This window comes from Zonotrichia albicollis, chromosome 25, assembly GCF_047830755.1.
Source record: "Zonotrichia albicollis isolate bZonAlb1 chromosome 25, bZonAlb1.hap1, whole genome shotgun sequence".
NCBI lineage: Eukaryota > Metazoa > Chordata > Aves > Passeriformes > Passerellidae > Zonotrichia > Zonotrichia albicollis.
In genome coordinates this window covers 5,202,035-5,229,368 of record NC_133843.1, presented here as the reverse complement: position 1 = coordinate 5,229,368, position 27,334 = coordinate 5,202,035, and the positions used below count along the sequence as shown (strand labels likewise).

The 27,334-nt window shown below is 45.4% G+C and overlaps 2 protein-coding genes across 2 annotated transcripts; both read right to left on the bottom strand.

Moving 5' to 3' along the window:
• Window positions 1–8,899, bottom strand: SRM (spermidine synthase). The gene is made up of 8 exons (XM_005496639.3): window positions 8,415–8,899; window positions 8,158–8,278; window positions 7,853–7,945; window positions 6,307–6,460; window positions 5,579–5,662; window positions 5,128–5,273; window positions 2,713–2,835; window positions 1–1,538 (listed from the first exon to the last, which is right to left on the bottom strand). The coding sequence occupies exons 1-8, from the start codon at window positions 8,882–8,884 to the stop codon at window positions 1,521–1,523; spliced, it is 1,209 nt and encodes a 402-aa protein (XP_005496696.2). The 5' UTR covers window positions 8,885–8,899; the 3' UTR covers window positions 1–1,520.
• A 901-nt stretch (window positions 8,900–9,800) lies between these two features.
• EXOSC10 (exosome component 10) lies at window positions 9,801–26,691 on the bottom strand. The gene is made up of 25 exons (XM_074558439.1): window positions 26,485–26,691; window positions 24,869–25,005; window positions 23,564–23,687; window positions 22,943–23,047; window positions 22,422–22,587; window positions 21,592–21,703; window positions 21,244–21,319; window positions 20,996–21,106; window positions 20,386–20,529; window positions 19,827–20,017; window positions 18,947–19,103; window positions 17,881–18,029; window positions 17,555–17,605; window positions 16,787–16,898; window positions 16,107–16,157; window positions 15,507–15,585; window positions 15,222–15,343; window positions 14,827–14,922; window positions 14,137–14,211; window positions 13,618–13,705; window positions 13,419–13,492; window positions 12,688–12,868; window positions 12,159–12,220; window positions 11,422–11,495; window positions 9,801–10,844 (listed from the first exon to the last, which is right to left on the bottom strand). Exons 1-25 carry the CDS (start codon window positions 26,611–26,613, stop codon window positions 10,814–10,816), a joined length of 2,697 nt encoding a protein of 898 aa, XP_074414540.1. The 5' UTR covers window positions 26,614–26,691; the 3' UTR covers window positions 9,801–10,813.
• Between the last annotated feature and the right edge of the window lie 643 nt (window positions 26,692–27,334).

Here is a 27,334-nt window from a genome sequence, read left to right as displayed (position 1 = left end):
TTAAGAGAAAAATAGGTGTTATCTTCTCAACACAAGAATACAGAGACCCAGACTCAGCTCTGCAGCTCAGCAATGCTTTGCAAACCCTTGTGACCTCAAAGAAACGGCACCAATAATGGTGGTAGAAGGAGACACTGGGAAAGAAGTCTTGAGTCCCATCAGTAAGGGAAGAAAGCAGGAGAGTACTGACCCCACAAATCCTCTTAGGGATGATAACTTATCATCCCTAAAGATAAATGAGAGAGGAAGCCAGACCAACTAGAGGGTGCACCAGGAAGCACAGCAAACCTTCAGGATCTCTGTTTTCCCCCCCAAAGAACATTAACCCACATTGATGTCACCTTAACCAGAGCCAAGTGTTTAATTGAGTGCAAGGGAGTGACAATGGCACAGTGGTTGTGCTGGGAGGGTGATTCCCACAGTGCAGGGGGACAGAATCTTCAGAACAGAAGTAAAGAAGTGAAGGCAGCTCCATCTTACAGTGTACAATGAAAAACAACTTCTGCATCTGGGGGCAGCATTGGAAATAATGATGCCTCCTAAGGACTTGCAAACACCCAGGCCTGAGGCATCTCAGCATGACTGAGATGAGAGATTTGTCAGCACAACCAACTCCCCAACATCAGTACTGAACATCAGGCAATGCAGCTAAGGTTTGCTTTTATATATATATATATATATATATATATATATACACACACATATACATATATATATATATATAAAACCTATCATCACCATATTGATAAACATTCTTTGGAACCTCTCTGAGGGCACAGGTAAGAGCAGCAGTCAGCCTGTTGGCACCTCAGCACTTCTGTTTCTAACCAATTTAAAAAAATGAGCAACTTTAACAAAAAAAAAAAAAAAAGCCACAAGACTGCTGCCAGCATGCCTGGCTGGTGTTTAATACTGCTACTCCATCAGGGTTGGAGGGAGATCTCTTGTGAATGGCAACAGTTTGCACTGTGGCTTCTCCAGCTGTGCTGCAGAGCAGGGCAGGAGTCACACGAGGGCAGTGGGATGCTCAGACCTGTTACCAGTCCAGAAGTGTCAGCAGCAGGGAGCTCCCACGAGGAGAGAGTGAGCTGACTGTGCACAAAGCTCTCTCTCTCTTTCTCTCTGTGCTTAAGGCTGAGTCAGGGACCCTTTGGACTGTTCCCAGCCCACCAGACAGAAATATGTGTCAGTTATAAATACATCACATCAGCTGGAGGGGTGTGGAGTGTGGTTGGGATGGGAGAATTTAGAATGAGTGCAGGGATGAAAGGAAAAAGACATCTTACATTTCCAGCACTGGAAAGAACAGTTTTGACCTCAGGCAATAAGTCACTGGACTTTTCAATAGTCTTATCTGGCTTATGCCCCATCATCCTTAACACATCAGAGGGAATGTTGGCTGGCCAAGGGTTAAACAATCCCACACAGTGGAGAGCAAATCTGCAGCCTGCTGAGAAGATCCCAGCCACGTCACTGAAGATCTCAGAGTCCAACTTGGAGCCAGGAAGCAGCTCAGGGTCTCACACATCGCTCAGGGCCTGCAGAGAGCCAAAGACAATGTCAGCATGGACCTGCCCCAGCTCTGCAGGCTGCAGGGGAAACATGAATCACCACCTCTGAAATACAGTTATGGCATTTGCCTTCATTCCCTACAACACTCTAATTCTAATGACTAAAATTCTAAGGAATTTTTTTCTGGAAGCTGCAGTTGCAGCCCAGTGGGCATATGATGGAATAATGTGGAAATACAGACCATCCTTCAAGAAACAAGACTGATCTATGCTGGAGAATCCCTTCTTTACCCTCTCATTTGTGCTAGAAATCAAGCACATTTTATCTATGATTTTGGAGCTTTCCAGTGTGAAACACCAGTTCTGCCTCTAACGCCAATCAGAAGAGCACAGAAGAGTTTGGGTTGGAAACATCATCTTAAACCTTAAACATTATCTTAAACATCATATTAAACCTTAAACATCATCTTAAACCTTAAATATTATCTCAAACATCATCTTAAACATCATCTTAAACCTTCAACATCATCTTGAACATTATCTTAAACCTTAAACATTATCTTAAACATCATCTAAAAACCATCTTAAAACACTGGACAGTTTCTTTGTCTAGCATGATGCTGCAGAAATCTGTCCTGAGGTCCCTGGTTTGTCCAGCTCTATCTCAGATACTATTTTCTTTGACATTTGTTCCTTTCATGCAGCAGAATGATGATCCCAGGTGCATAGTGGTGACTTTGGTACTTTTATTTTCCTCTCAAGAGAGTTCTGGGGAGGCATGGGCTTCCCTTCAGTGTGTCTGGGAATTTACAAATGAGCAAGCTTGTGCAGTTAACAGACCTGGCACAGGCTGCTGGAGAGATTGTGGCCCCAGGCTGAAAGGTTCTGGTAAGTTTAAGTTTGCATGGACTATTCCCAGCTCCCTTTCAAAGGGGGATGTGAATAATTGCTGGTAAAAATCATCTTGGACCTGGCTTTGGTAGGTGAAGCAGGAGTGATCTGTCATCAAGGCACGGCACATCAGCCCAAAGAACAGCTCCTAAACGAACTCCAGTCTTCCCTGCCTGACTCATACTCTGCTCTGTCACACAAAATGCTGTCCTGCTCTGACTTGCCCACAGCAATCTTTGGCACTGCAAGAAATCCTGCTCCCACTCGTGTCTCACCCTGCAGGGAGGTGTTGTGGCACAGGCTGGCTTACCTTCCGTGCAAACTCTGGCAGGATGAATGCTGCCCTGTGAATGTCAGAGTTGTAGTACTTGAGACTCCTCTCCTCCACCTGCTGCTGTGAGAGCTGCTGCACTGGCTCCCGGAAATTTGTGTTCTGCAAAAGCAAAGTCAGTACCTTTGACTATTTGGATAATGTAATATATGTTGTAAAATAATTAGTGCTAAAGGAAATTAAAACCGCAGCACTTTGTGTACAAAGGCAGTGTTGGGCAACAAGCAGTAATAGGCTATGTGATAAGAATGGAGATTAAAACACCAGGAAGACACTGTCTCCAGAAACTGAGATTTCAAGGGATTTTCTTGTCTGACAAGACCCCAGCAGGAGGCATTTGATAGGCATTGTCAGAAGTTTATGCCAGGAAGTTTCCACCTGACAGGATTCCAGCAATTATGCACAAGTCTGGGAAACGTGGCAGCAAGAAAGAAAAGCTACAATAACATCCTAAAATATGCTAAAGAAGGGCCCCTTGCAGAGCCCAAAATACTGTATAAAACAAACCCCTTAGAAATGACATTTGGAAACCCATGGGGACTTGGGTGTGATAGAGACCAAATCCTGGGTTCCCCTACTCTGATCATCTGGCTCAGAGTTGAATCACTTGTGGCTTTTTCCAAATTTATATTTTGATTATTTAATAATATCCTTAATTATTAAGTTGGAATATTCATTTTTAACAAATAAGGAGCCAAAGGCTGTGTGACAAGCATCCTGATGCATGGCAGAGAACTGAGATGACTCAGAGGAAAACAAATAACTTTCTGTTTCAGTGAGAGGCCAAAGGTTCTGCACAGCCCCAGCACCAAGGGCTGGGGTTTGTGCTCTGTAACTCCTGTGACCAGCACTTGTGCACAGATGTCAGTGCATGAGGTCACACTGCATGAGCCATGGCACAGATGTGTGATGAGCACCCAAGGAACAAGGCTCTGCTCTTCAAAGGAGAATCCATGTTGGGCACGGTGCATGCTGCCAGCATCCCGGGTTAACCATGTGCAGCAGCAGCAATGCTGGCACCCCAAACCCATCTTAAACCTTCAACATTATCTTAAACATCCTCTTAAACCTTCAACATTATCTTAAACATCCTCTTAAACCTTCAACATTATCTTAAACGTCATCTAAAAACCATCTTAAAACACTGGACAGTTTCCTTGTCTAGCATGATGCTGCAAAAATCTGTCCTGTGCTCCCTGGCTTGTCCAACTCTATCTTAGGTATTATTTTTTTTTACATTTGTTCCTTTCATGCAGAATTATGATGCCAGGTGCATAGTGGTGGCTTTGGTGCTTTTATTTTCCCCTCAAGAGAGTTCTGGGGAGGCATGGGCTTCCCTTCAGCCACACTGAAGCAGACTAGGAAAAGAGTAAACTTCAGTGGTGTGACAGAGTTACCAGCCCATATCCCAACACCAACTCTCACTTGGAGAGTTCTTTGGGGGTGAAAACAGAGATCCTAAAGGTTTGCTGTGCTTCTAAGTGCACTCTCTAGTTGGTCTGGCTTGCTCCCTCATTTATCTTTAGGGATGATAAGGTATCATCAAATCAGTCACAGCCTGATTCTCAGAAAGTGCCTGCTTTGTAACAGTCACCATCACATGAGCCAAAACCTTAAAAAATTGGTAGTGACTTCCTCTCTTCCAACTTTGTTGTACTAGATGGAAAATTATGACCATTTTTAAAGCAAATGGTCAATTCTGCCCATCGTTCAGCACTGAGCAGGCTGCACTGCAGCTCTGGAGCTCTGGGTAGCAGAGCCAGGTGAATCTTGAAGCCCCACAGCTGGGAGAATTCAGTGCCATAGCTCGAGTTCTGCAAGGGACAGCCTCAGGCAGGCTGGTAGGGAATGGAAAAGGGCACTTGGGGTGTGTGGAACTCACGGGGTTCAAGAATCAAGAATTGAGAATTCAAGGATCTTGAAGCCCCACAGCTGGGAGAATTGAATGCCATAGCTCGAGTTCTGCAAGGGACAGCCTCAGGCAGGCTGGTAGGGAATGGAAAAGGAACTCACAGGGTTCAAGAATCAAGAATTGAGAATTCTAGAATCTTGAGGCCCCACAGCTGGGAGAATTGTTCTGCAAGTTGTGCAAGGGACAGCCTCAGACAGGCTGGTAGGGAGTGGAAAAGGGCACTTGAGGTGCGTGGAACTCACGGGGTTCAAGAATCAAGAATCTTGAAGCCCCACAGCTGGGAGAATTCAGTGCCATAACTCGAGTTCTGCAAGGGACAGCCTCAGGCAGGTTTGTAGGGAATGGAAAAGGAACTCACAGGGTTCAAGAATCAAGAATTCTAGAATCTTGAAGCCCCACAGCTGGGAGAATTGAATGCCATAACTCAAGTTCTGCAAGGGACAGCCTCAGGCAGGTTTGTAGGGAAAGGAAAAGGCACTCACAGGGTTCTTGCTGCAGAGCATGAAGCCGATCTGGCCGCTGGGGTACGTGGGGATGGTGCAGTAGGCGTACTCCACCACCGGGAACAGGGACTTGCAGAACTGCCGCATCTCCTTGATGAGATCCAGGTGCAGCCACTGGCACTCACCTGCAGGGAGAAAGGCAGGCAGTGTGTGAGAGCTGCCCCTCTGCTCTGCACAGCACTGTGCCAGGTGAGCAGTGGTTCCAAGGCCCAACCTGTCCAGCTCAGGTAATCTCACAGACCCTGATGCCAGTTTTGCTAAGCCCAGTCCAATAATGAATGAGCTGACAGAGATCAAAACCACAGCTTTCCCTGGGAGATGACACGTTTCACTCCCTGCATCTCACCTCCCCAGGAAGAGTCCCCTCTGTGCCTCACACTTGGGATGTGAAGCTCTGGCATCAGCCTCTGCCCAGGGGCACCTTCCTCACCTTGGCAGCAGAGAATCCCATCTTCCCTCAGCGCTGTCTTCATCAGCTGGTAATAAGATTCTTTGAACAAACTTTCTGCAGGACCTGGGAGAAAGGTGAATAAAGAAAATGTTTGAGCCTAGGGGAACTCCTAGCAGGGCAAAACAGTCAGGATTTTAGCTTTGCTAAATAGCAAGCCCAGATCCCCTATTAAACAAAGTCTTAGCAGCTGCCTCTTGCTTCACTGAGCATTTGTAAAGCAGAACTCCTGCTCCAAACTGCCTTTTGGAGATGCCTCTCTCTGTGCTGACTAGGGCAAGATTGAAGGTGACTCAGACTTGTTGATGGGCTCCTAAAATGAAGTGCCATATCTACATTTGGTTCTTCTGTTCCTCAGTTTCCCCCTTCAGAAATACAGCAGCCTCACCCCAGCTATCTTCAGGGCAGGGGCTACACCAAGTGTGTGAGCCACTGCTTTATCAGCAGGCACACGTGCAAAGCTGCCCTTCCACTCAGGGAACAACTCTGCCAGAGGAAATAGCTGCTGGAGCTGAATTTTGAGGAGAGAAAAGTAACAGCTGGCTTGAAGGCCTGCTGATACAATTTTATGGTTTCCAAGTCGGCAACAATCTTTTCACTTGAAAGGATCCTCAGCAGGCTGGCAGAACTTCCAAGAGGTAGGCAGAATAAAAAAAAAAAATGAAGGAGGTATGTGGAAAACAGTGCCCTTTTATGGCTAGAATTCTTACCCATGGGGTCAGACGAGTCTGTGATAATCACATCAAAGGCTTCTTGATTCTGTTTCATGAACTCAAAACCATCTCCCACGTGCAATGTCAGCTTAGCACTGGAATAGCCCACTGCCATCCCTGGGAGGTATTTTTTAGATACCTGGATCACATCCTGCAACACACAGAGAGCACAAGTGGGTCAGAGGCTCACAAGAAGCTGCTCCTCAGAGTGCTGTGCAGCTGGGACTGAAGAACAGCACAATGAGTCATTTCCTTCAGTACCTTCAGCTCGAGCCTGATTTGCCAGTGAAAGCCACAAAAGCTGCCAGCATCTTCAGCCAGCTCCTCTCAGCCTTTTCCTACAGCCTCAGGGTTCAGTGACACTGTTGTCCTGTCTATGCCAAGCTCAACAAAAACCTGGAGCTTCAAAAGCTCTCTGAGGAACTGAGCAAATACGATTACAGGTCAGACTGCTCTGTGCTCCTTTTTCCTACAGAACGTCACTTGCATAGGTGATCTCAGATAAATCAATTTATTTTTCTTCCTAAGTAAAACCATGCTAGCAAGTTTCTGAATGCAAGATGAGAAATATCCCCATCTCTGAACTACAGACATTATTAAGATAAAGTTTTCTCTCTAAAATCATTAGGCAGCCACTGCAGTTGTACTGAACACTAGCAGCTTCTCACAGCTGGCAAAATCAAAAAAATATGCTGGTGTCAGGCAGGGCTTGTTAAAACCAGGGATGTTTGCCTGCTTAGCTGGCAGAAAGGGCACACAATCTCATATAGCAGAATTTCCTGTTCTTAATAGAGCTTTACTCTGTGCAAAACTCTCTGAGAAAAGGCTGAGTAAAGTAAAATAGAACTGGCTGAGAGGACTGGGGAAAGAGCAAACTTCAGTGGTGTGACAGAGTTACCAGCCCACATCCTAACACCGACTGTCACTTGGAGAGCTCTGTGAGCACACAGGTTATCAGTCACAGGCTGATTCTCAGCAGGCACCCACATCCTGACAGTCCCCATCACTAAGCCAAAGCCCCAACATGCTCTAATTGGTAGTGACCTCCTCTCTTCCAAGTTTGTTGTACTAGACAGAAAACTATAACCATTTCTAAAGCAACTGGCCCATCTATCACAGAAGCTAATCCCTGCTGCTTATTTCCTGATTTTGGTTGCAAGAGACTGCTCAGGCAAGCAGCCACCCTCCTCTGCCGGGAGCACTCTGTTCGGCAGTGAAGGAGAGGGAACAGCAGCACCTCCACAGAGCCAGGGCACTCCTCCAGATCCCGTGCTTGGCCCACGACTGCCTGGAAGGGCCTCAATCGTGTGTGTGTGAAAGAAATCACACAGAAGAGGCAGCCAGCTGCCACGTAGATGACTCGTAAGGCAAAGAGAGGTGGCGCTGTCATTGTCACGCCAGCAGAACCAGCAGCAAACGCGCCTGGTGCTGACGAGAGACAGCAGGTGAAGGCGCAGCTTCCGAGGGTGATGTGAAGTCGGGCTGGCTTTGCCTTGCCGGGCAGCCCGCCCAGGAGCCCCGAGCTGCCGGGAGCCCAACGCACCTCATCGATCTCGCACTGCACCACGGACTCCACGGTCGGGTGTTTGACCACCTCCCGCAGCACGCCCCCGTCGCCGCCGCCGATGATCAGCACCTGGCAGGGAAGAGGGCACAGCGTGGGCTGTCAGCGGGCTCGGCCCGCGGCAACTTCGGCTCTAGGGCCCAAGGAGAGCGGCGTGCAGGCGCTGCGGGCCCGGCTGCCCGGACACGAACCGCGGGGCCCGGAGCCCGCTCCGGCCCAGGACAGGCCCCGGCAGCCCTGCGGGGGCTGGGGGAGCCCTGAGGGGCGGGCCGGGGAGCGCTCACCTTGCGGGGGTCGGGGTGGCTGCACAGGGGCAGGTTGGCGATCATTTCCTGGTAGGAGAACTCGTCCCGCTCCGTGCACTGGATCACCCCATCCAGGACCAGGACGTTGCCGTAGGTGGTGCTGGGCAGAGCGGGGAAGCGGGGTTGGAGCCGGCCGGGGCCGCGCTCCCCCGCCCCCTCTCCGCGCCGCCAGGCCCCACCGCATGGCGCTGACCGGCGCCGCCATCCCCCCACCGCCCCGGGCGGCCCTCCCGCACCTGCGGAAGACGAGGATCTCCTGGTAGCGGGAGCGCTGGTGGTGCAGGAGCTCCTCCACCTGCAGCGACATGGCCTGGCCGGGCCACAGCCGGCACGTCTCGCGGAACCAGCCCTCGCGGATCAGCGCCGCCGCGCCGCGCTCCATCCCGCCCCGCCGCGGAGCGGAGCGGCCGCCGCCGGGCCGGGCCACCTGCGCTCCGCTGCCGCCGCCGCCGCCCGACCGCACCGGCGCGGGAGCCGCGCGCAGGGCCCCGCGCCGCCCCCGCCTGCGCGCGCCGCCATTGGCGGGGCCGCCGTGACGGCCGGGCCGCGTCAGGGCCGGGCGGGCGGAGCGGGGCCGCCCCCGCCGCCACGGGGAAAGGGCGCGCCCGAGCCGAGCCGAGCAGCGCTGCCACAGATCCTGCTCATAGCCCTCGGCACGGCATCGCTCCGCGCCTGCTCCGAGCACGCCGAGCCCTCGGCACCGCATCGCTCCGCCACAGCCCCTGCTCCGAGCACACCGAGCCGCCACAGGCCTGTTCCGAGCCCTCAGCACCGCGCCGCCCCGGCCCCTGCTCCGAGCACGCCGATCCCTCAGCACCGCTCCGTCCCGCCTGCGGAACCGCCAGCGAACAATTTTCGGAAAAACGAAAAGTCTGATTCGGGTGTTTTAAGTAATGAACATGCGTTGTGTTGGATTGCACGAGGACGGCTGGTGAGAGCATCTCTCAAGGAGAAAGGCTGAGGTAGTTGAGCCTGTTTAGCATCGAGAAGAGACGGGTGAGAGGGCACTCAGTAATGTGTGAATATCTAAAAGGAAAATGCCAAGAAGAGGGAACTGAGGCTCTGCTTAGTGGCGCCAGCCGCTGGGACACAGAAACTGATGCACATGAAGTCCCAGCTGAACTTTAGGAAGAACTTTCTCATGTGGATGACCAAGGACAGGGCTGGATTGCCCACAGAGGGCGTGCAGACTGTTTCACTGCACATATTCCATCTGGGCACAATCCTGTGCCATGTGCTCTAAGATGACCCTGCTTGAGCAGGGAGCTTGGACCAGATGATTTGCTGTGGTGCCTACGAACTTCCCATCCTATGATTCTGTGGATATTGCAAAAGCAGATGCAGTTCTAGTGCTGGTGGGCCCAGGTGAGGGGCTTACAGAATGTGGTATGTTCTGTGAGAAGCAGACTTTGGGAGAAATGCACCAAGGCTCTACCGAGAGTAGTTCTCCAACTAGGTTACACACAGACCTCCAAGAGCTGCTGCACAAGAGTAAAACAACCTCACAGTAGGGGAAACCTCAGTGCTACAACTGCACAGGCGCAACCAAGTGAATAAAGCATGCATGTAGTTGCTAGTCACTTCCATTAAAGATATTTTAAAAACCTCTTGCAATTCATAAAGGGAAAACAGAAAAAGACTAAAATTAGGATCATCCTTGAAATGTCACTTTCCTTGGAATTTAAAGTACAGGATTTAAACCACAGATTTTAATATTCCCTGGACTGATAGGGCTTTTGCAATTTCTTCAAGTTAAAGAAATAACAAGAACTGGTAAAGCTGACAAGGAAGGAATTGGCAGCCCCTGCAAATCCACTTGGAGACAATTGCTATTTGACTGCCTCTTTACATAAACATTCTCCAATATTCAGCCATGCAAGCAGATTTTCTAAGAAAGAGACTGTGTTCTACCATTACAATGCTTAGTCAGCACTGTTCACCCTAAGATACCTAAGGAGAAAAACCCCATCTCTGTTCCTTCCACTCCCTATTTCCCAGAAACAGGGAAAAACATTGAAAAAAACTAAATCTCAAGCCTCCTCATAGTCTTTGTAAAATAAAGCCCTGTTAAAATGTCAGAGGTCTTCATCAGAATAAACTTTGTCACTGACCAATCCAATACTGATGATACTGTTTCTGATTCTCTTTCTACAGAGAGTAGTACAACTACAATCCTTCCATTAAAGTACACCAAACACTAAAAGGTAAACACACTCTTCTTCTGTATTAGCTTCTTTTTTCCTGAATTACCTTGTATTGTAAGAGATGAGCTGGGCAGTTCAATTTGTAAGCAAGGTCTATCATGAAAGACACTCTGGCCTCATTTCCTTCTCTGAACTGCTGGGGTTTGAGCTCCAAGAAGTGACAAGTTTGTGTTTGAGGACACAGGATAAACTTTAAAAATTATAAACAAAGCAACACTGAGCATAATTAGAAAAAAAACCCAACAATGTGAATATAACAAAAGTGACATCAATACAGATGTTTTTCCTTTTGGAAAAAAAAGGATTTTAATGGTTTTAAAAACTTTCCTGTACAAAAACTGATCAATGACTGGCATTTGCTTCCTCATGGTGGTAACACTTCTAATTACTGTTTCATTTAGCAGCAACTCCCACAGGTCCTGTAACAAAGATTATCTCTTTGGCCAGTGGTGTGTCGAACCCCTGCAAAAGAGTTTAAAAACCACATTAATTCTTGCAGTAAATTCACTCAAGATTGAAAACCAACCATGTTACAATGATTCTATCAAGAGAGGGCCCTGAGGCTCAGAGCACCCTTCTCCCTCCAGTGCTGCCCTTACCTGGTGTTGCTCTTTTATGACAAAGTAACACACAATAATCAAACCCTGCAAGCTAAACACTAAGTATCTATTCACAATAAGAATGTTCATATTTGACAGAACTCTTATTCCTCCCAAGCTAGGCAGATGTTCTCCACTTCCACCTTTCTCATCAAAGAAAGCAACTCCCACACCCTTTAACACCAACTTTTACCTCAGCATTTCAAACCTTCCACCCAGTCATTGCATTAATCGAAATTTGTGCATTAATTGTCTAGCATTAATCCTAAATTGTTGGGGTTTTTTCCTTTTTTTGTCCTTTAAACTGATGTCAGGGTGTGATGCAACCTCTTCCACTGAACATATGCTAAAGTTCCCACAGCAGCAGAGGACAATAGCTGAGGTTCTGGGGCAGGGGTGTGCAAACACTCCAGCTGGATGAGGACAGGATAAAACCCCACCTTTCAGCTTTCCCCACCAGGTAGGACATGCTCCGGTTTCCAGACTGTTGAAGTTTGTTAGTTCCAGCAAATTTCTGCACACAGAAACAAACAAACAAATCAAACATCACCACAGTGAGGTTCCTCCCAAGTATATTCCATGTGCTGCCAGATCTTTTCAATTTCACAGAATTCTGCTCACTGACTTCTCTGTACTGGTCACAGACTTCCCTAAATATCCATTAAAAGGCAGCATAAAACATTGTGTCCATTCATCAGCAAGCCATGGTTTGATTGTTTATGGGTTTTTTCTTCTTTTCAATCTCAATTAGCAATAAGTTTAAAAAATCTCTCAGCTGAGACTGTTTCTAATAACAGTACTTGGAGGGGTACATGAGCAACGTGCAAAGCTGACATGGAACCACTGGAATGCCTGTGATTTTTGAGGATTTAATTTGGAACTGGAATTCCTGGTGGTTTGCTGTGGTCCAAATGTCATGCTTGTGATGTACAGAAGCACAGGGGTGAGCAATGTATGAATAGTGGGAAACAACAAGAGAGTCTGAGGGACTCCAAGGAAGCTCCTCCTGAATGGGAAGAAATAATGAATAATGAACTTGGGATTGGAAGCTGCATCTCAGCAGCTGTTAGGGAACAACCTGCAGATGCCCAAAATATCATCTGCCCTCCCAGAGAGCCCCAGCTGGGTACATACAGTCACCCACTTTTCTGTTCCTCCTTTCCTGACAGGTCCATACCTTGCCTGTGTGAGCTTGCTTGGCAGGATCAAATTGTGGTGACTGTTTTGATTTGCTGCCTCCTAAGAGAGAGAGGAGATAAGCTGTTATTAAAATTTTCTATAAAGAACAATGCATTCCACAGTGTTCCTCTGATGATGTGGAGGTTTCACTACAGCCTCCCACACAGTAAAATGCAGAACAATCTTTTAAGGGCAGGAGATGTTTTTGAATAGTTCCTTTTTTACAAAGGAGTCAAATCCCCTTTGCCTCTTAGCTCCTGGCTCCAATTAAACAGATAAGAGAAAAGAAACCAAATCCAAATCCACAATCCACTTGGCCAATTATTTCAGGATTTTGTTTCCAAATACAAGAGGAATACTAAAGTGTACATTCCTCAAACCAATTTTTGGAACTATTTCCCCACTCTAAGGTAAGCACAGTGTAACAGCCTGCACTGCACTGGCACCCACACTCACACAGCCCTCTCAAGGCTCAGCTGGGAACATTTTCCACAGTGTGCAGCACTCTGGAAGGGCTCAGATCTTACCTGCAAACACTTTGAAGCTGGAATTGCTGTAATCAAAGGGGGTGAACTGCCTTAGTGCCTCCAGCTCCTCTGGTTGCTGGGTTTTTTTCTGCCGTTTCTTTTCTTGTGTTGGCAGCTCTGCTCCTGTTTCTGCTCCTATTTCACTTGTGTCTCTCTCCTTCTTCCTATTAGCTTGTTCCTGCTATGGAAGCAACCCACAGAATAGAAAAAAGGGTAAGTTGAAGAAAGGACAGTGAAACATCTCATTGGGCAAATTAACTGTCCCACGGAGCCAGGCTTCAGTGACTGCTCTTGCCTTTGGCAATGACAGCATGGGGAGAAATCTCTGTGCTCTTCCTGGGGCCTGAACTGCTATTTTATTGTTTTTGTACCTCACAGTAGAGACTTCTATAAAAAGCTAAATTGTCATTTCACAGGATATGGGAAGCTGAGATCTGCTGTGGCCCCACTGGCATATTTGGGGGAACCTATGCAGAATAATTGCAGAGCCTTAAAGGAAGTGAGGAGCAGTGGGAAACACCCCCCATGCACACGGGGAGGGATGGGATGATGTGCACAGCACAATTAGCAGGAGCCTGTTGTTACACCCAGGGCAGCACCACATAAAGGCTACTATCAATTATACTGATATTTATAAATATCCAGGTATTTCAGTTACAGGGCTCAGAGTTTCACTCTGAATTATAACAGTCAAGATGAGCAATGGCTGGAGGAGGAATTCTATGACATACCATGGCTTGCTGGCGAACTGATACAACATTCTGTGCTGGCTTTTTATTCAACTTTTGTGTCTGGGCAGGGGCAGCTGTGGAGACAAAGAAGCATTACTGTAAAAAGCAGGAGTAATTTAGCCAGGGGCTTAGAAAAAGCAAGCAAAGCAGTTTTGTATCAAGTCTCAAAACACACCAAGGAAGGGAAGAGTGGCTGTACCTGGCTGCTGGGCTGCTTTCTTATTGGCTTCATTCTTGGGCTTCTTCTGTCCTGGTGCCTGACTCACCAACTTCCATCGATTGCTGATCTGCAATGAAAAAAAAATATTACCTGGAAACATTTGCTTTAAAGTTTCATGGTAAGAAGTTGTTTATAAACTTGCTAACACATGCTGGTGCTCATTATGAATACAAAAGATCAAATTCAGCTGTGAAAGGATTAAGATCTGCTATACCATGTGAAGTAAAACCAAATGCTTTAAAAGTTCAAAGCTACAAACAATCCTCAAAAACAAATGCACATATTTTCAGCAGAGTTTTCAGCTTTGACAGACAGGGACTATACAGCAGAACGTCTCCAATCCCTGGTTCTTCAAAGGACACAAATGTCACAGAAACATGTTCTCAAGTATCCAAGGAGAAAAAAAAAAATCTGTATTGCTGAGGCTCCCAATGGAAAATAAACTACTTATTTGTTTCTTTTGTACTGCTTGGCAGGAAATTTTAGCACCAGTCTTACTTCATAAATCTTTGATGATGGGTCAAACTTTGCAGATTGTGAGACATAGGCAGAATTCTCCTCTGGAGGTAGATACTGTAGAGAGGAAAAAAATTTTGATTTAAACAGCATGTGACATTTAGCTCATTGCTAAAATGCTACTTGTTGTAAATCAGTGAGTTCATTTGAAGAAATATTCTACAGATAGAACACCTTGTAGAAAAAGTCACCACAGCTACCAAGAGAAATACTAAAGAAAAAAACAACTAAAACCCCCTCCCCACAAAACCACAACACCCCCAACAGACCAATCATCAACTGCACCTCAGGAAAAATTTTGGTATTATTTTCTGGTAATTTACCACTCCAAATGTGTAACAGCATTCTATTGTTCTTCTGATTCATTACAAGAGTAGAATCAGCTTACTAATCCTAGCCATAAAGAACAGATGAAAAACCTGAAAAACCTAAAACTAGCTTAAAAAACCATGGTGAATGGTCTGTTTGCTATGTAGAAAGACTTGTATCCAAGAGGTATTTTAATGTGTTTTGAAAACAATTCCACACATGTGTCTCTGCAGGGACAATCCCTTGATTGCAGTCAGAGAGCAGCAGCTGATGCTCTATCAGGCCCTTCTGATATGGCTGAAAACCAAGCTCAGGGCACCCTCTGCACTGGGGAATCTGAATCCCACTATTGGGAGCTTTTACCATTTTAAATGGATTTTCAAAGGACTCCATTATTAGCTGAGCTTTCCGCTGTGCAGTGGTCAAAGCCTTCTTATTTCCTTTGTTTTCATCACATTCCTTAAAAGAAAAGGAAAAAAAAGGAAGAAATATTAACACAAATATTCTTTTTGTTTGCCCTACTGCCACTTCATGCCATGTTGCTTCTCACTCTTGAAATTCTACTGAGAGCAGTGACCCTCCAGAGACATGGAGGAACCTTGCTGGCTCCCTAACCCATTTGCTTTGGTTAGGCCTGATGCCTGTCAAAAGTCAGCACCACTGCCATGCACTCCCATCTTATTTCAACACTTAAACACAGTTATTAAATCTGTTTTCTATTATTTCAATACTGACACTGTCACAAACATACTGCTTACACTGAATATGCTGACAGTGGTAGTAGCAACAAGACATGTTGATTCTGACTGATTATCTTGAATATCCTTTGTCCTCTCACTGTCTGAAAAGAGACAAACATCTTCCAAAACCAGTGCAGGGTCTGCATGAAAAGGAGACAAAATTTTTATTTTAGTCTTGTGTATTTTACTGCTCTTTTGTGTCATGAGGTTTCCCTGAAAGTTTTTTCAGGATTGGCTATTTTCCCCAGGTCAAAGCTCCATCATTGCATTATTAGCACAGCTTTTAGGTTAACTCTAAATTACCCAAGGCAGAGTTATTCTGAAAATCTTCCATAGGAATCCGTGAGCTGTCATGTGGTCCAAAGAGGGCATTCTCCAGCTTCTGCAGAGAGATTCAAATGATAAACACCACTGATACACAATGATCTATTATTTTCACATACTGCAGAAACACTTTAATGAAAATTCAAAAGAAAGGGATGAAATTCAGAGATGGAATATTTTTAGTGTAGCTCATCTGGCATCAAAAGGCTACCTGTGCAAACACCCATGAGCTAATGAGATGCTGCACTTCATGTACATGACAAGAGAGGAGTCAGCCTTAGAAACTTATCTGAAACCTCTCTTTTAAAGCTCAGTCAATATATTTCAACATACATGAAACTGTCCAGCAGCCAGAATGTCTGCTGATGAAACCTAAAGTGCTGCTTTATGTTGGTTTGTAAAATATCATTTAACAACTGGTAATATTATGAATCTGGCACAGACAAGTGTCACTAAGCTAAAGCAGAGAAACTTGTAAATTGGATGAGAGAAGCAATTTACCAGCAGGTAGAATTTGGATACATTTGTTTCCAAGTTTAAGGCTTAAGACACAAAGTAAAAATACAATGCAAACAATACCTCAGGGTTGGGCAGAGGTGCTCTCTTCCTGGTTGCTGAAGTCATCTCAGACTAGAATGGGAGAGAAAGGTCAGTCACTTAAAACCCTGTTTCTTCTAGACTGGCCACCTTATCAATGTTTTCATCACATTTATTACAAGCTAGCAGGTTAATAAAATTACTTGTTCTCCTGCAGTGTTTGCATTTGGCTGTACATTCAAACACCTCACACAGAGAGGGCACATTTTTATTCACATATATTTTTTTCACTAAGGATGAAAGCTGCATTAATATCAACATGCTGCTGATATATTTTAACTAATTAATTTCTTGCACCTAGGTTGGTTCTTTTGCCTCACCATAGCTGTAAAATATGAGTCCATTTACATGGCCAGCAAATTCCACAAGGTGGAGTTCTTCCTCACACAGGCAAATGTGATGTACAGTATAAGACAAGCTGCATTCTGTTCAAGAACTGTCTGTTCATTTACTGCTCCAGCTTTCCAGGAAACTACACTGTGTGTGAGCCACTACACAGCAGACAGGCAAGAAGTTACAACACATCTTTTTGTTCTACTAGAAAATTCAGTGTTCAAAAAGCAAATTTCAGCATATACATCATCAAAGGTCACCATTCAGCTCCAGGCCTGGCTTAGGGAATGTCAGTGATTAGTTTCCTGTGTGGTACAAGCTATTCCTACCTTGAGAAGAGGCATCTCTCGGGCCTGCTGAATGAGCAGATGCAATTCATTAACCTGCTGCCGAACAAGGGGTGGGACAGGGTTACAGCAAGCAATGATACCCTGGCATTCTCTGCAGAGAGAGGAGGAAAATTCAGTCTGCTGTATTTATGGCTGGTATGTTGGCATTGGCAATTCAAAGGATTTAATCACTATCCTGACTGTGACAGAGCAAGACAAGTCAGATTAATCTCTGTGATAAAATTCTGCACCAGGTTTGTGCAGATGAGGAGAAGCCATCATGTCAGCTCTCCTCATCATCATTTCATTCAGTATTCACCTGCCTTTAAAGATGTATTTTTTTTTATTCTTAAGTATGGTTGTTAGGTGATGAGTGCCAAATGTTTGAGGAAAATATTGTATAAATTGGGTGTTTTAAGGGATCTGTCCCTTGCCATCCCCATTCTTTAGGAACTGCAATAATTTGGGGGCACTCACCCCTGCCTTGCTCTGTAAAAGTGCAGGAATCTCAGAGGGAGTGTGTAACACAGAGCAATGCCAAGGAATGTGGTTCATTAGTGCAATACAATCCAAGTGATGTATCCCAGACATCTGGAGCCTTCTAAAGGAGTACTGCTATTTATTTCTCTTCCAAGCTGAACAGCTATAGAGAAAAGCAGCACTGACAGCTGGAAGGAAGGGACCAACTGCAGAAGTAATTACACACTTGGAAGTGACTTGGTGGATATTAAGATCAAGTAAAACTCCTTCAGTGTGAACAAAACTTACTTGGGCAGCTCCTCTGCAATCTTCAACAGCATATGGTTGGGTAGCACATACCTACAACACAAAGAGGTGGTATGAATGTAACAGAATGTTAAAAGCAATTAAAAACACCTTCAAAGCACACAACTCTGCCCCCATTACAAGGTCTGAGATGATGAAATAATTTAAAAAGAAAAGAAACATAACAGAACTTCTGTGTAACAAGCAGCCTGATGTAGTACAGTAATTTCTAGAGGTAATAAAGTTGTCCCATCTCAGGGGTGGAAGGGGCATAATCCAAGAGATTTACTAAAGCTTTAAGTCAGTGTCCATAACAAAGGACTTCCTACCCTGTGCTCTCATCCTCTTGCCGTGCTATCTTGTCTCTCCATGCAAACAGCAGCCTGAATGCTGCCAGCTGTTGGGTATCAAGGTGTTTTTTCTGCCTCCTGTAGAGATCAAGGTAGGATTCATCTGTAAAGAGGGGCTTGATGTATTTCTGGATAGGAAAAAAAGAAGCACTCATGAGCTTTCTGTATTACCTCTCACACATAGACTCTCACACGGACATCAGGGGACTAAATTCACTCAGGAACAATGTGTCTTTACTAAATTCACCCAGGTACAATGTGCTTTTACTAAATTCACTCAGGTACAATGTGTCTTTAGTAAATTCACTCAGGAACAATGTGTCTTTACTAAATTCACTCAGGTACAATGTGCTTTTACTAAATTCACCCAGGTACAATGTGCTTTTACTAAATTCACTCTGGTACAATGTGCTTTTACTAAATTCACTCAGGTACAATGTGTCTTTACTAAATTCACTCTGGTACAATGTGCTTTTACTAAATTCACTCAGGTACAATGTGTCTTTACTAAATTCACCCAGGTACAATGTGCTTTTACTAAATTCACTCAGGTACAATGTGTCTTTAGTTAAATTCACTCAGGTACAATGTGCTTTTACTAAATTCACTCAGGTACAATGTGTCTTTGAGCTTTTGATCCTAAACTATTGGTAGGAGCCTATTCCTGAAAAACACACATCTCATCCACTGTTAGGGGAAATCCACCCTCACAAAATTCAGGAGCAGCTTTGCTGTCATCAAGCTTTACTACATCACACAAAGTGTTTTCCACAGGCACCATGGAGTTGTCTATGAATGCAGCTCCAGTGAGGCTTTGTACTTTTAGACCACCCAGCAGAACCAGAAGTGTAACAAATATCTTGGAAAAAACACACCTGAATGCATTGTGAGCCCAAGGAATATCAGCATTCAAAAAAGAGCAGGAAGGCATCTGAATGCAAGGACCACAGCTGGTGAAAGTGACTGCACATGCAGATGTTTTCAGACACACAAAAAGAAAAAGCCATAGAATAGGTGCAGGTAATCAAAGCAGGTGAAGCTTTACCTTCAGGCAGATGTCCCTGCTGCGCTGCCACACAACCTGCAGCTGGGTGGGCTGCTCCTTGCCTCTCTCCCACAGCAGCTCCCTCACTTTATCATAGATGTAGAGCAGGTAGTGAGTGTCCTCACGGCCATACCGGATCATTTCTTCTGGCAAAGGGCTACAAAAAGAGCCAGAATTACACCAACGTATTTCAGCTGTCCTGCCAAACTGTTACTTTTCTCTTAAAGAAACTGTTACTTCTCTCTTAAAAGGCATATTAGGGCAAAAATGCATATGAAACATGCCAAGAACTAAGATGGAAAATCTGTTTTGGTACTGAAGGATTGGTCAGGGACCAGCAGTAAAATGCTGTGCACTCTCCAGTTCACATCCTTGTTTGTGTGCTGGAGAGCAGAGCTGCTGTGTAGCTAAGTCATGTGGCACAAGTGCTTGCTATGGTGTTTGTCATAGCTCTCTTCTCTCTGCAGAGCCTACAAAATGTAGACTTGAGATATCTGGGGTGTGCAGGGTGCACCTGCATAGTCACGATCACTGCTCCAACACCATCTGCTCTGCCTGGCACAGGTTATTAAATGTTTTTGTGGGGGCATTAGAGGAGCAAATACTGTCTCTGTGACATTGTAGTGATTAAGAACTGTTCTTAAGTGGGCTTCCAGATTTTCACTACTTCATCTTTGCAGATCTTTCCAAAAAGACCTAACTTAAATTAAAAAAAGTGGGAAAATGTAATACTCAAAAACTTTGGGCACAGCCAGGTAAATGCTGTGCTCATTCAATTTGAGACTAACCCATAATTTTTCCTGCAAGCAGAAGCTCTAGCAATGCAAACAAGGAGAAGTGCTACCTTGCAGCTCCAGCCCATCTGAGGGTCAGTTTTTACCGTATTCTCCAGTCAGCCAGCTGGTATTTCTTGTCAGCATCTACATTGCAATACAGCTTCAGCAAGTGATCCAAAGAATGTCTGCCAAGATTGAGGAGACGAGCAGCTTGGTGAGTATCAAACACATTCACCAAGTACAGACCAAAGTCTCTTTGCAGCCATTCCACATCTGAATCAGCACCATGAAGGACCTTGAAAAGCATAAAAATTTGGGGATGATACAAAGAACATTTCCACTCCAGGCTGGTAGTGCTGTGCTTTCACTTGTGTGTCTAGATTTTTTTTCTCTGTTTTTTATTGTTAAGTATAGAACTACTAAATAAGTGCATTTGGCAAGCAATTCACTACTAACATCAAGGAAACAGGCTCCTGAACAAATTGTAGTGAAAGCAGAATCAAGTGATCAAGACTGAGCACACAGTGTGACTTTAATTATAAGAAAGTTTAAATCGAGTGATCAAAACCGAGCACACAGTGTGATTTTAATTCTAAGAAAGCTTAAACTAAAACAATAATAATAATATTTTTTTAAAAAAATCTGGTGAATTCTGCAGCTGACCTTCACAATTGCAGGGTCTGTGAAGGTCTCATTGAGGATGTTCATGTCACTGCGCAGTTCCAGGGTATCAATGATGAAATCTTCTGTTCGGGTGGAAATCTGCATCAGACACGTCAAGCCAAGGAAGCTCCTGTAGGAGTGGTGCTGGAAATAGGGAAGAGAGATGGAAGCTGGGATTCATTACAGAAACAATACTATAAAATAAATAAATACTATAAAATAAATAAAAAAATACTATAAAATAAAATGGCATTCTAAATGAGGGAAGAAAGAGCAACAAGATCTCTTTGAGAAAAAAAGACACTGGATGAACAAACTTTCTCTTTGCAGTGACTAAGACGACATTAAAAAAAAACAGGATTAATTGAAAGAAGATCAAATTCACTAAGAAGTGCACATCCAACCCTGCCATTGGAAAACTTCTAATACTGACACAGTTTAATTCAACCTTATAGATAATATCAGACAGATATGTCAGGAACTGTCTTTTCATATCAAGGAGTAAAAAACCAGGAGAAAACCACCCCCCCCACCATGAGAAGAATATAATTTTCTCCTAGCTCCTAAAAGTACACGAGTAACTTCTAAATATAAAATGCAACTGGATTACCTCTAAGTCCAAGGCAAATTCTTTGCAAGTCATAAGCTTTTCATTTAGTTCTACCAGCTCATCCAGTGTGGTGATAAAATGACAGGGTGTTTCCTCCATGGGCCTGTACATCTGGCAGAGCAAATGAATTAGGCATGGTACATTCACTGTCAACTCCCAATCCCAACCTCCACCCTCAAACATGAAATTTGGCAAGTATGGCTTTAAATGTACCGTATCTGTAGTTTAAAATTAAAGTGGGCACCAACCTGGAGTTCAGGTTTCTTGAGAACTTCATCTGGTGGAGAAAAATGCTCCAGTTCATACTGGTAAGGGTGAGCAAACCTGTGGAAATTAGGAAGAGACAAGCACAGACTAAATTCCAGTCCTCTTTATGAGGACAGAGCACAGAGGCTTTGAGAGCTATGGCAGTTTCCCTCTTCTGTCTCTTTTAAAGCAGATTAATGTAACTGCAGAGGTCTAAAGCAAATCACATACAATGTAGTGTGGCCACAAACACATGCAGAACTGTTATACATGATGAGCATCAGCACAATCTGAGCACACAGGTTCACCCAGGGGACTCCAAGCACCTTGCTGGCAGGTTAGTTTCTTACATGTCTTGCTCAGTTTTCTGCGTCCTCTGCTGATGTATGAAGTCTGCCAAAGCAGCTGGCACATCCAAGTCCTCAGGGCGCTCCTTTCTCTGCCGTCCACTTTTTGTGAGGGCTGAACAACCAATATGGAATAACTGGACTAGGTCCCCCACATAACATGTTCTCAGCCTACCACTATCTCCCCCTCCACCCACCACAAGAGTTTACAAAGTATCGAAAATCTTAATTTAGCGCAGCTGCTTTTGCTGTCATTTTGTATCTGAAAGAACAACTTCGTTACTTGGCTGTTCTTAGGAAGACAGGAGGTGGTTTTGGCTTAAAAGCTTGGATGGAAATTGAAAATACTTCAGAAAAACTTTTCAAACCTTCCCAGCTACTGAAAGTACAACTGCAGCAGTGCAGAATACAGATGAACTGGCAGCAGCAGAATGTGTTCCTGACAGCTTTGATAAAGCACCAGAACCAAAGGTAGGCCTACCCAAACACACACTGCAGCTCATCCATCTGAAAGAATATCTGTAAAGCCACCTAGACCAGACAAGACTTCTCATGCAAGTGTGACTCTCATGTATGTTCAGGTGGTAAAAAGCAGCAGCAGATTATCTGTTTGGAACAGATTATTTGCTGTATACCAGCAAGAAGATGCTGTTTGCTGATCTACCCTGTCATCACAGTTATGGAAACATCAGTGTCACCAAGATCACTACACCCTAACGTTCAACATCTCCTGCTATTTGTTTTTATTGTCCATGATTTCTCCTCTAGACTGTAAGGACAGGTTTGTGTCAAATACTTGCAACAAATTACCCCCCCAAAAATAAACCCCTTACCTTCAGGCAAAGGCTTCAAAGCATTTGGTTTGATAAAAATTTTAGGTACAAAGGGAGTGTTGGAATTGTCAATCTTTTCACGAAACTTCAGCTGCGGTCGAGAAATATTCTTGGCATGAAGCAGTCGGAATGTTTCAGACTGAGATCTTTTGTGGTACTCTCCTGCCTATTAAAAAAAAAAATTGAGGTAAAACCAACATGATTTACCAGATCTTTTCCTCAGTCTGATCCAACATTCAGAGGAGGAGTTATACCCTATATTTAAAATTGAGTATCTTTTTTCCCAGTAACGAAAAAAAGCTGGGACTCAAGATGCTGAATTCATAAGCACAGGAAAGGCTGTTGAGCATGTGAAACTGAAAGCACAAAGATTTCAGAACCAAGTTTGAATGAATAGGAAAAAGAGAAAAAGAGAGAGGTACTTAGAAGGAACATTTAACTGCTCAACTCCACTGGAGAACTGGTAGAACATCTGGGAGAACAGCTGGGCTAACACAGCCAAACTGAGCCTGGGGCCTCACCTTACGGTTCCAGCTGGACACAATCATCTGTGGGGGCTGTAACCCAGCTGGCAGGACTGGCTGCTGGTTTCTATTCACTCCTGATGCTTCATCCAATAAAATACTCTAAAATCCAGAAAAACAATGTGAAGCACCTGTTAAATCACCACACTTTGACACTCTAGTCAGACTGAGTAAAGAAAATCATGTAGGTAGGTATCTCCAGAGCCATCTCCCCCAAATTCTGTGCAACACAAGACAGACAAACATGGGAGGAGTATGTTGAAGATCAGGGGGAAGAGTTTCCTCACAGAAGCACTCTCAAATGTACAGACATGTTCTCAGGCTGGGAGGATTTTATGTCAAACTGCATTTAGTTTCCTCACACATCCCATATTACCTTCCCTCCCCTTGGCTCTCCTACCTTAGTTGCTGTGATCTCTGGCCTGGCATTTGGAAGGGTTTTTAAAATAAAAAGGGAATACATTTGGGGTTTTTTAAATAAAAAGGGAATACATAAAATTGAGGAAATAGTGACTAATTGTGGAAGCTGTGCCATTAAAGTTCTTGCAACAAAAAATAAAGCAAGCTTGTGGCAGCAGAACACTTTTTAAGCACCACATCCAGAAATAATTTGCTTACCACTCTTTCAAGAATGACATCATTGGAGTCAACCAGCATATCAAACTTATCTTCCAGCCCTGTCACTTTGCTGGAATCTTGCATGAGGCTCCGGCAGCCATGGTACTGCATCACCTGGCTCATGCTTGCAAGAGAACAGCACAGCTGTCAGCAGTCTGAAAGCAGGCTATCTAAACATTAAAACATCCAGTTCTCTTACAGTTTCTTACACTTTAAAGAAATCAAATTACAGTTTCTACACTTTACAGTTCTACATTTTATAGTTTCTACACTCTTACAGTTTCTACACTTTAAAGAAGTCAAATTACAGATATCATCACATGAAAAGAAATCAAATTATAGATATCATCACATGAAAAGAAATCAAATTATAGATATCATCATAGGAGCAGTAAATAGAAAAAGCAACTATACAGTATTAAAGGGTTAGAATTAGGTTCTCACAAACATGACTTTTAAAATGGACAGGATCAGGTGCTCCTCTCTGCACAGCTCCTCATGGCAATATAATGAAACGCCCTCTTTAAGCTCGCCACTTCAGCTGCCAAGTGCTAGAGAAGCAGCTAAAACTGGATGTATGAAATAAACCACCTATGGCATGTCTGAAGGTGCCCAAGAAGGGGCTGCCCTCTGGTTTGGAGTGCTGTCCGGTTTTCGGCTGTTTGGATGGCCTGGAAAGGCCCGGGGTGGCCTTGGGGCAGCCCGCGTATCAAAGGACGAGAAGAGGCTTCAGTTCTTCTTTCGGTCTCTGTGTTTATTAATTGTTTATCTAAAAGATTTTCTTTCGGCCCGACAGAGGTCTGCTCAGCAGCCAGCCATGAGCACACTGTCTCGCCCTCCGGGCAGTCACCTATCTTTATACCCAAAGTTACATGTACAATATTTATCATTTTTCCCCAATACCTTTTACCCTTATTGCCCGGTGCACTTTTAGTAATGACCAATCCCAAAGTGCCACCATCACCACAGAAGATGGAGGAGAAGAAGAAGAAGAAGAAGGACAGGACACGCCCCAATTCCTTCATCTTACTTCTCTAAACCCCCCTGTACAGAAATCCTAAACCCTGTGTCTCACCCTCTAATTAACCAATCCCTTCACCATTCACCCCGGTGAAACCCTCCTGTCCTCATACAGGTGTCGTCTCCTGTGTAGGATCAAAGTCCAGCCACCAGACACTTCTGGCAACATTCCAGGACTCCCGAGCCCCCCAAGGGTGGTCTCGGTGACACCTCAGTCCTGAGGTGCTGAGATCCCACAGAGTGCCAGCTGTCAGCAGCAGCCCCGAGGTGCAGCAGGGCCCTTACCAGCGGAGCAGGCGGTCGCTCTGGGTGCTGCAGTAGGCGCGGAACCCAGGGAAGCTGCAGTAGAAATCGTACTCGTCTCCAGGCTGGGGGAGCCCGTTGGATGCCTTTGTTGCAGCCACCACTGTGCCCAGGGCGTACTGTGAAAGAAGAACGTTATCAGCTTTTTGTCAGTGTTTTGTTTGTGTTTACTCAGGATACTCTTTGATAGAAATGCACTTTGCCTGGTTGGTTGGAACTGTGTGGTTTTGCACCAGGAGTAACTTCACATAGTTATTTAGTGTGAAAAAATGCATGTATTTTATGATTGGCTTTTGGCAAATATTCAAATGAATATTATATGTGTTGTGTTAGAATGTAATGCTGTATTAATTCTCTTAAGTACTGTGTTATAGTTTTATATCGTTTTATATAACATTATAAAAAATGTTAAAATAGAAACTGTGCTATGTAAGATACTTTTTTTTAAAGAAAGGACTCGCAGTGAGATAGCAGCCACAGGACACCTGAATCTTTCACAGAAAAAGAATTTATTGCTCCATTATCAGAAGAAACGAACTTCTTCCCACCTCAAAGGCACTGTTAGGATTCAGAGGAAGAAGTTGATGATGACCAGACAGAATCCTGTATTTGAATTGAATTTATGCATCATGTATGAGGTGTATGAATATGCAGCAGGCTGCTGCTTTTAAGGGTTAATCCTCTGTTAACGTGGGTGCTTTTTCAGGCTCAGAAAAAGGTACCCGGACGCCCATAACTCTTTGTTTTTATTGTCTCATATTGTCCTAATTCAAATTGTCCAAATTATTATTACTCTAATTATATTACTATTTTAATAACTATTTTATTACTATTAAACTTTTAAAATTTTAAAAACAAGTGACTGGCGTTTTTCACATTTAGACAGCTTTAAATAATGAAAGTCCAAAAACTTCATTATAGAACTACTAAATTATTATAGAACTACTACTGATCATCCTCCAGTGATGAGGCACTGAGAGGCTCCCCAGGGAATGGTCATGGCCCCAAGGCTGCCAGAGCTCCAGGAGCTTTAGGAAAATCCTCTCAGGCACAAGGTGGGATTGTAGGAGCTGGACTCCTGGATGATCCCTGAGGGAGATTTCCAATTCAGAGTATTCTACAGCTCTAAACCAGCAGGAACGCAGATAATTACTTTATTACTCTAACAAAACACCCCAAATCCCCGCAACGCTTCCTATTTGTGATCTGGCAGCCATTCCCTCCTCGGCATCAGCATCGTGCACAGGTAAAACACACGGGGGCTGACGCTGCCATTTATCAGGCATGGGGCAATTCTCATCGCGACAATCCCCCACGAGGGTCCCGATTCCATGGCATTTCCAGGAACCCCCGGTGGCTGACAAGGCCAGGGCCCGACCCAGGCCGGTAACAGGTCCCGATACACCCCTCTGGTCCCCGCAGCAGCCAGCCCGGCCCACACCCTCCTCCTGCCATTGGGGACACCCTACAGGTGCCTCCCGCTCCGGCTGGGATCCCCACGCGGCCCCCGCGGGACAGGACTACAGCTCCCGGCATGGCCCGAGCGCACACGGCACGCCGGGAGCGGTAGTGCCCCGCCCGCCCCTCTCCCACCGCACCTTGACGAAGGCGTCGGGGCTGTCGAAGCCGGGCAAGGCCGACATGGTGCTGCTTCCCTCCGTGCCCGGGGGCATCCTGGAGCTGCCCGGCTGCCCCGCCGGGCTCCCCTCACGGCCGGCTGCCGCCATGTTGACGCGCAGCGCTGTCGCGAGAATCGGGCGCTGTCGCGAGAGCGCAGCGCTGGCGGCCGGAAGGGGGAGCGGAGAAGAGCGGGGAGTGCAGGCGCCCCCAGCGGCAGGACAGGGCACGACAGCCCCGTGTGGGCTGGGAGGAAGGCGCTGAGGGGAGTTCGGCCGGGCTGCTGTGCAGCAGATTCGGCCCAACAAACAACCCCATGTGGGATGGGAGGAAGGCGCTGAGGGGAGCCCTGATGGCCCGGCCGGGCTGCGGTGTGGCACATTCGGCCTTTCTCCCCACAAACACCCACCGGGGGGACCCAGCACCAGAAGGGAAGGGACGCAGAGAGATCATCAGCTCTCGGACACCCCAATAATCCCACCTTGCACCTGAGAACGTTGTCCAAATGCTCCTGGAGTTCTGGCAGCCTTGGGCAGTGCCCATTCCTGTTCAGTGTCCCACCACCCTCCTTTTCCTGATATCCAGCCTAAAACATCCCTGACACAGCTCCAGCCGTTCCCTGGTCCTGTCCCTGTCACCACAGAGCAAAGATCAATGTGTGCTCATCCTCTTCCCCTCAGGAGGAAGATGCAGACTGCCATCAGTTTCCCCTCAGTCTCCTCCAGGCTGAACAGACCAAGGACCCTCAGTGGCTCTTCTTCCCATCTTTGTGTCCCTTCTTTGTACACTCTAGGGGCCTAAAAATCTTTCTTATATTGTGTCCATGATAGC

Coding starts and splice junctions, on each gene's coding strand:
- SRM (XM_005496639.3), bottom strand. CDS start 8,884: ATGCGGTGCCGAGGGCTCGGCGTGCTCGGAGCAGGCGCGGAGCGATGC. Junction 8,279..8,414: donor GAGATCCTCGTCTTCCGCAG/GTGCGGGAGGGC, acceptor CGCTCTGCCCAG/CACCACCTACGGCAACGTCC. Junction 7,946..8,157: donor GCCACCCCGACCCCCGCAAG/GTGAGCGCTCCC, acceptor CTTCCCTGCCAG/GTGCTGATCATCGGCGGCGG.
- EXOSC10 (XM_074558439.1), bottom strand. CDS start 26,613: ATGGCGGCAGCCGGCCGTGAGGGGAGCCCGGCGGGGCAGCCGGGCAGC. Junction 23,048..23,563: donor ATGTCATTCTTGAAAGAGTG/GTAAGCAAATTA, acceptor TCTGGATTTTAG/AGTATTTTATTGGATGAAGC. Junction 11,496..12,158: donor AGCAAGCTCACACAGGCAAG/GTATGGACCTGT, acceptor TTCTGTGTGCAG/AAATTTGCTGGAACTAACAA.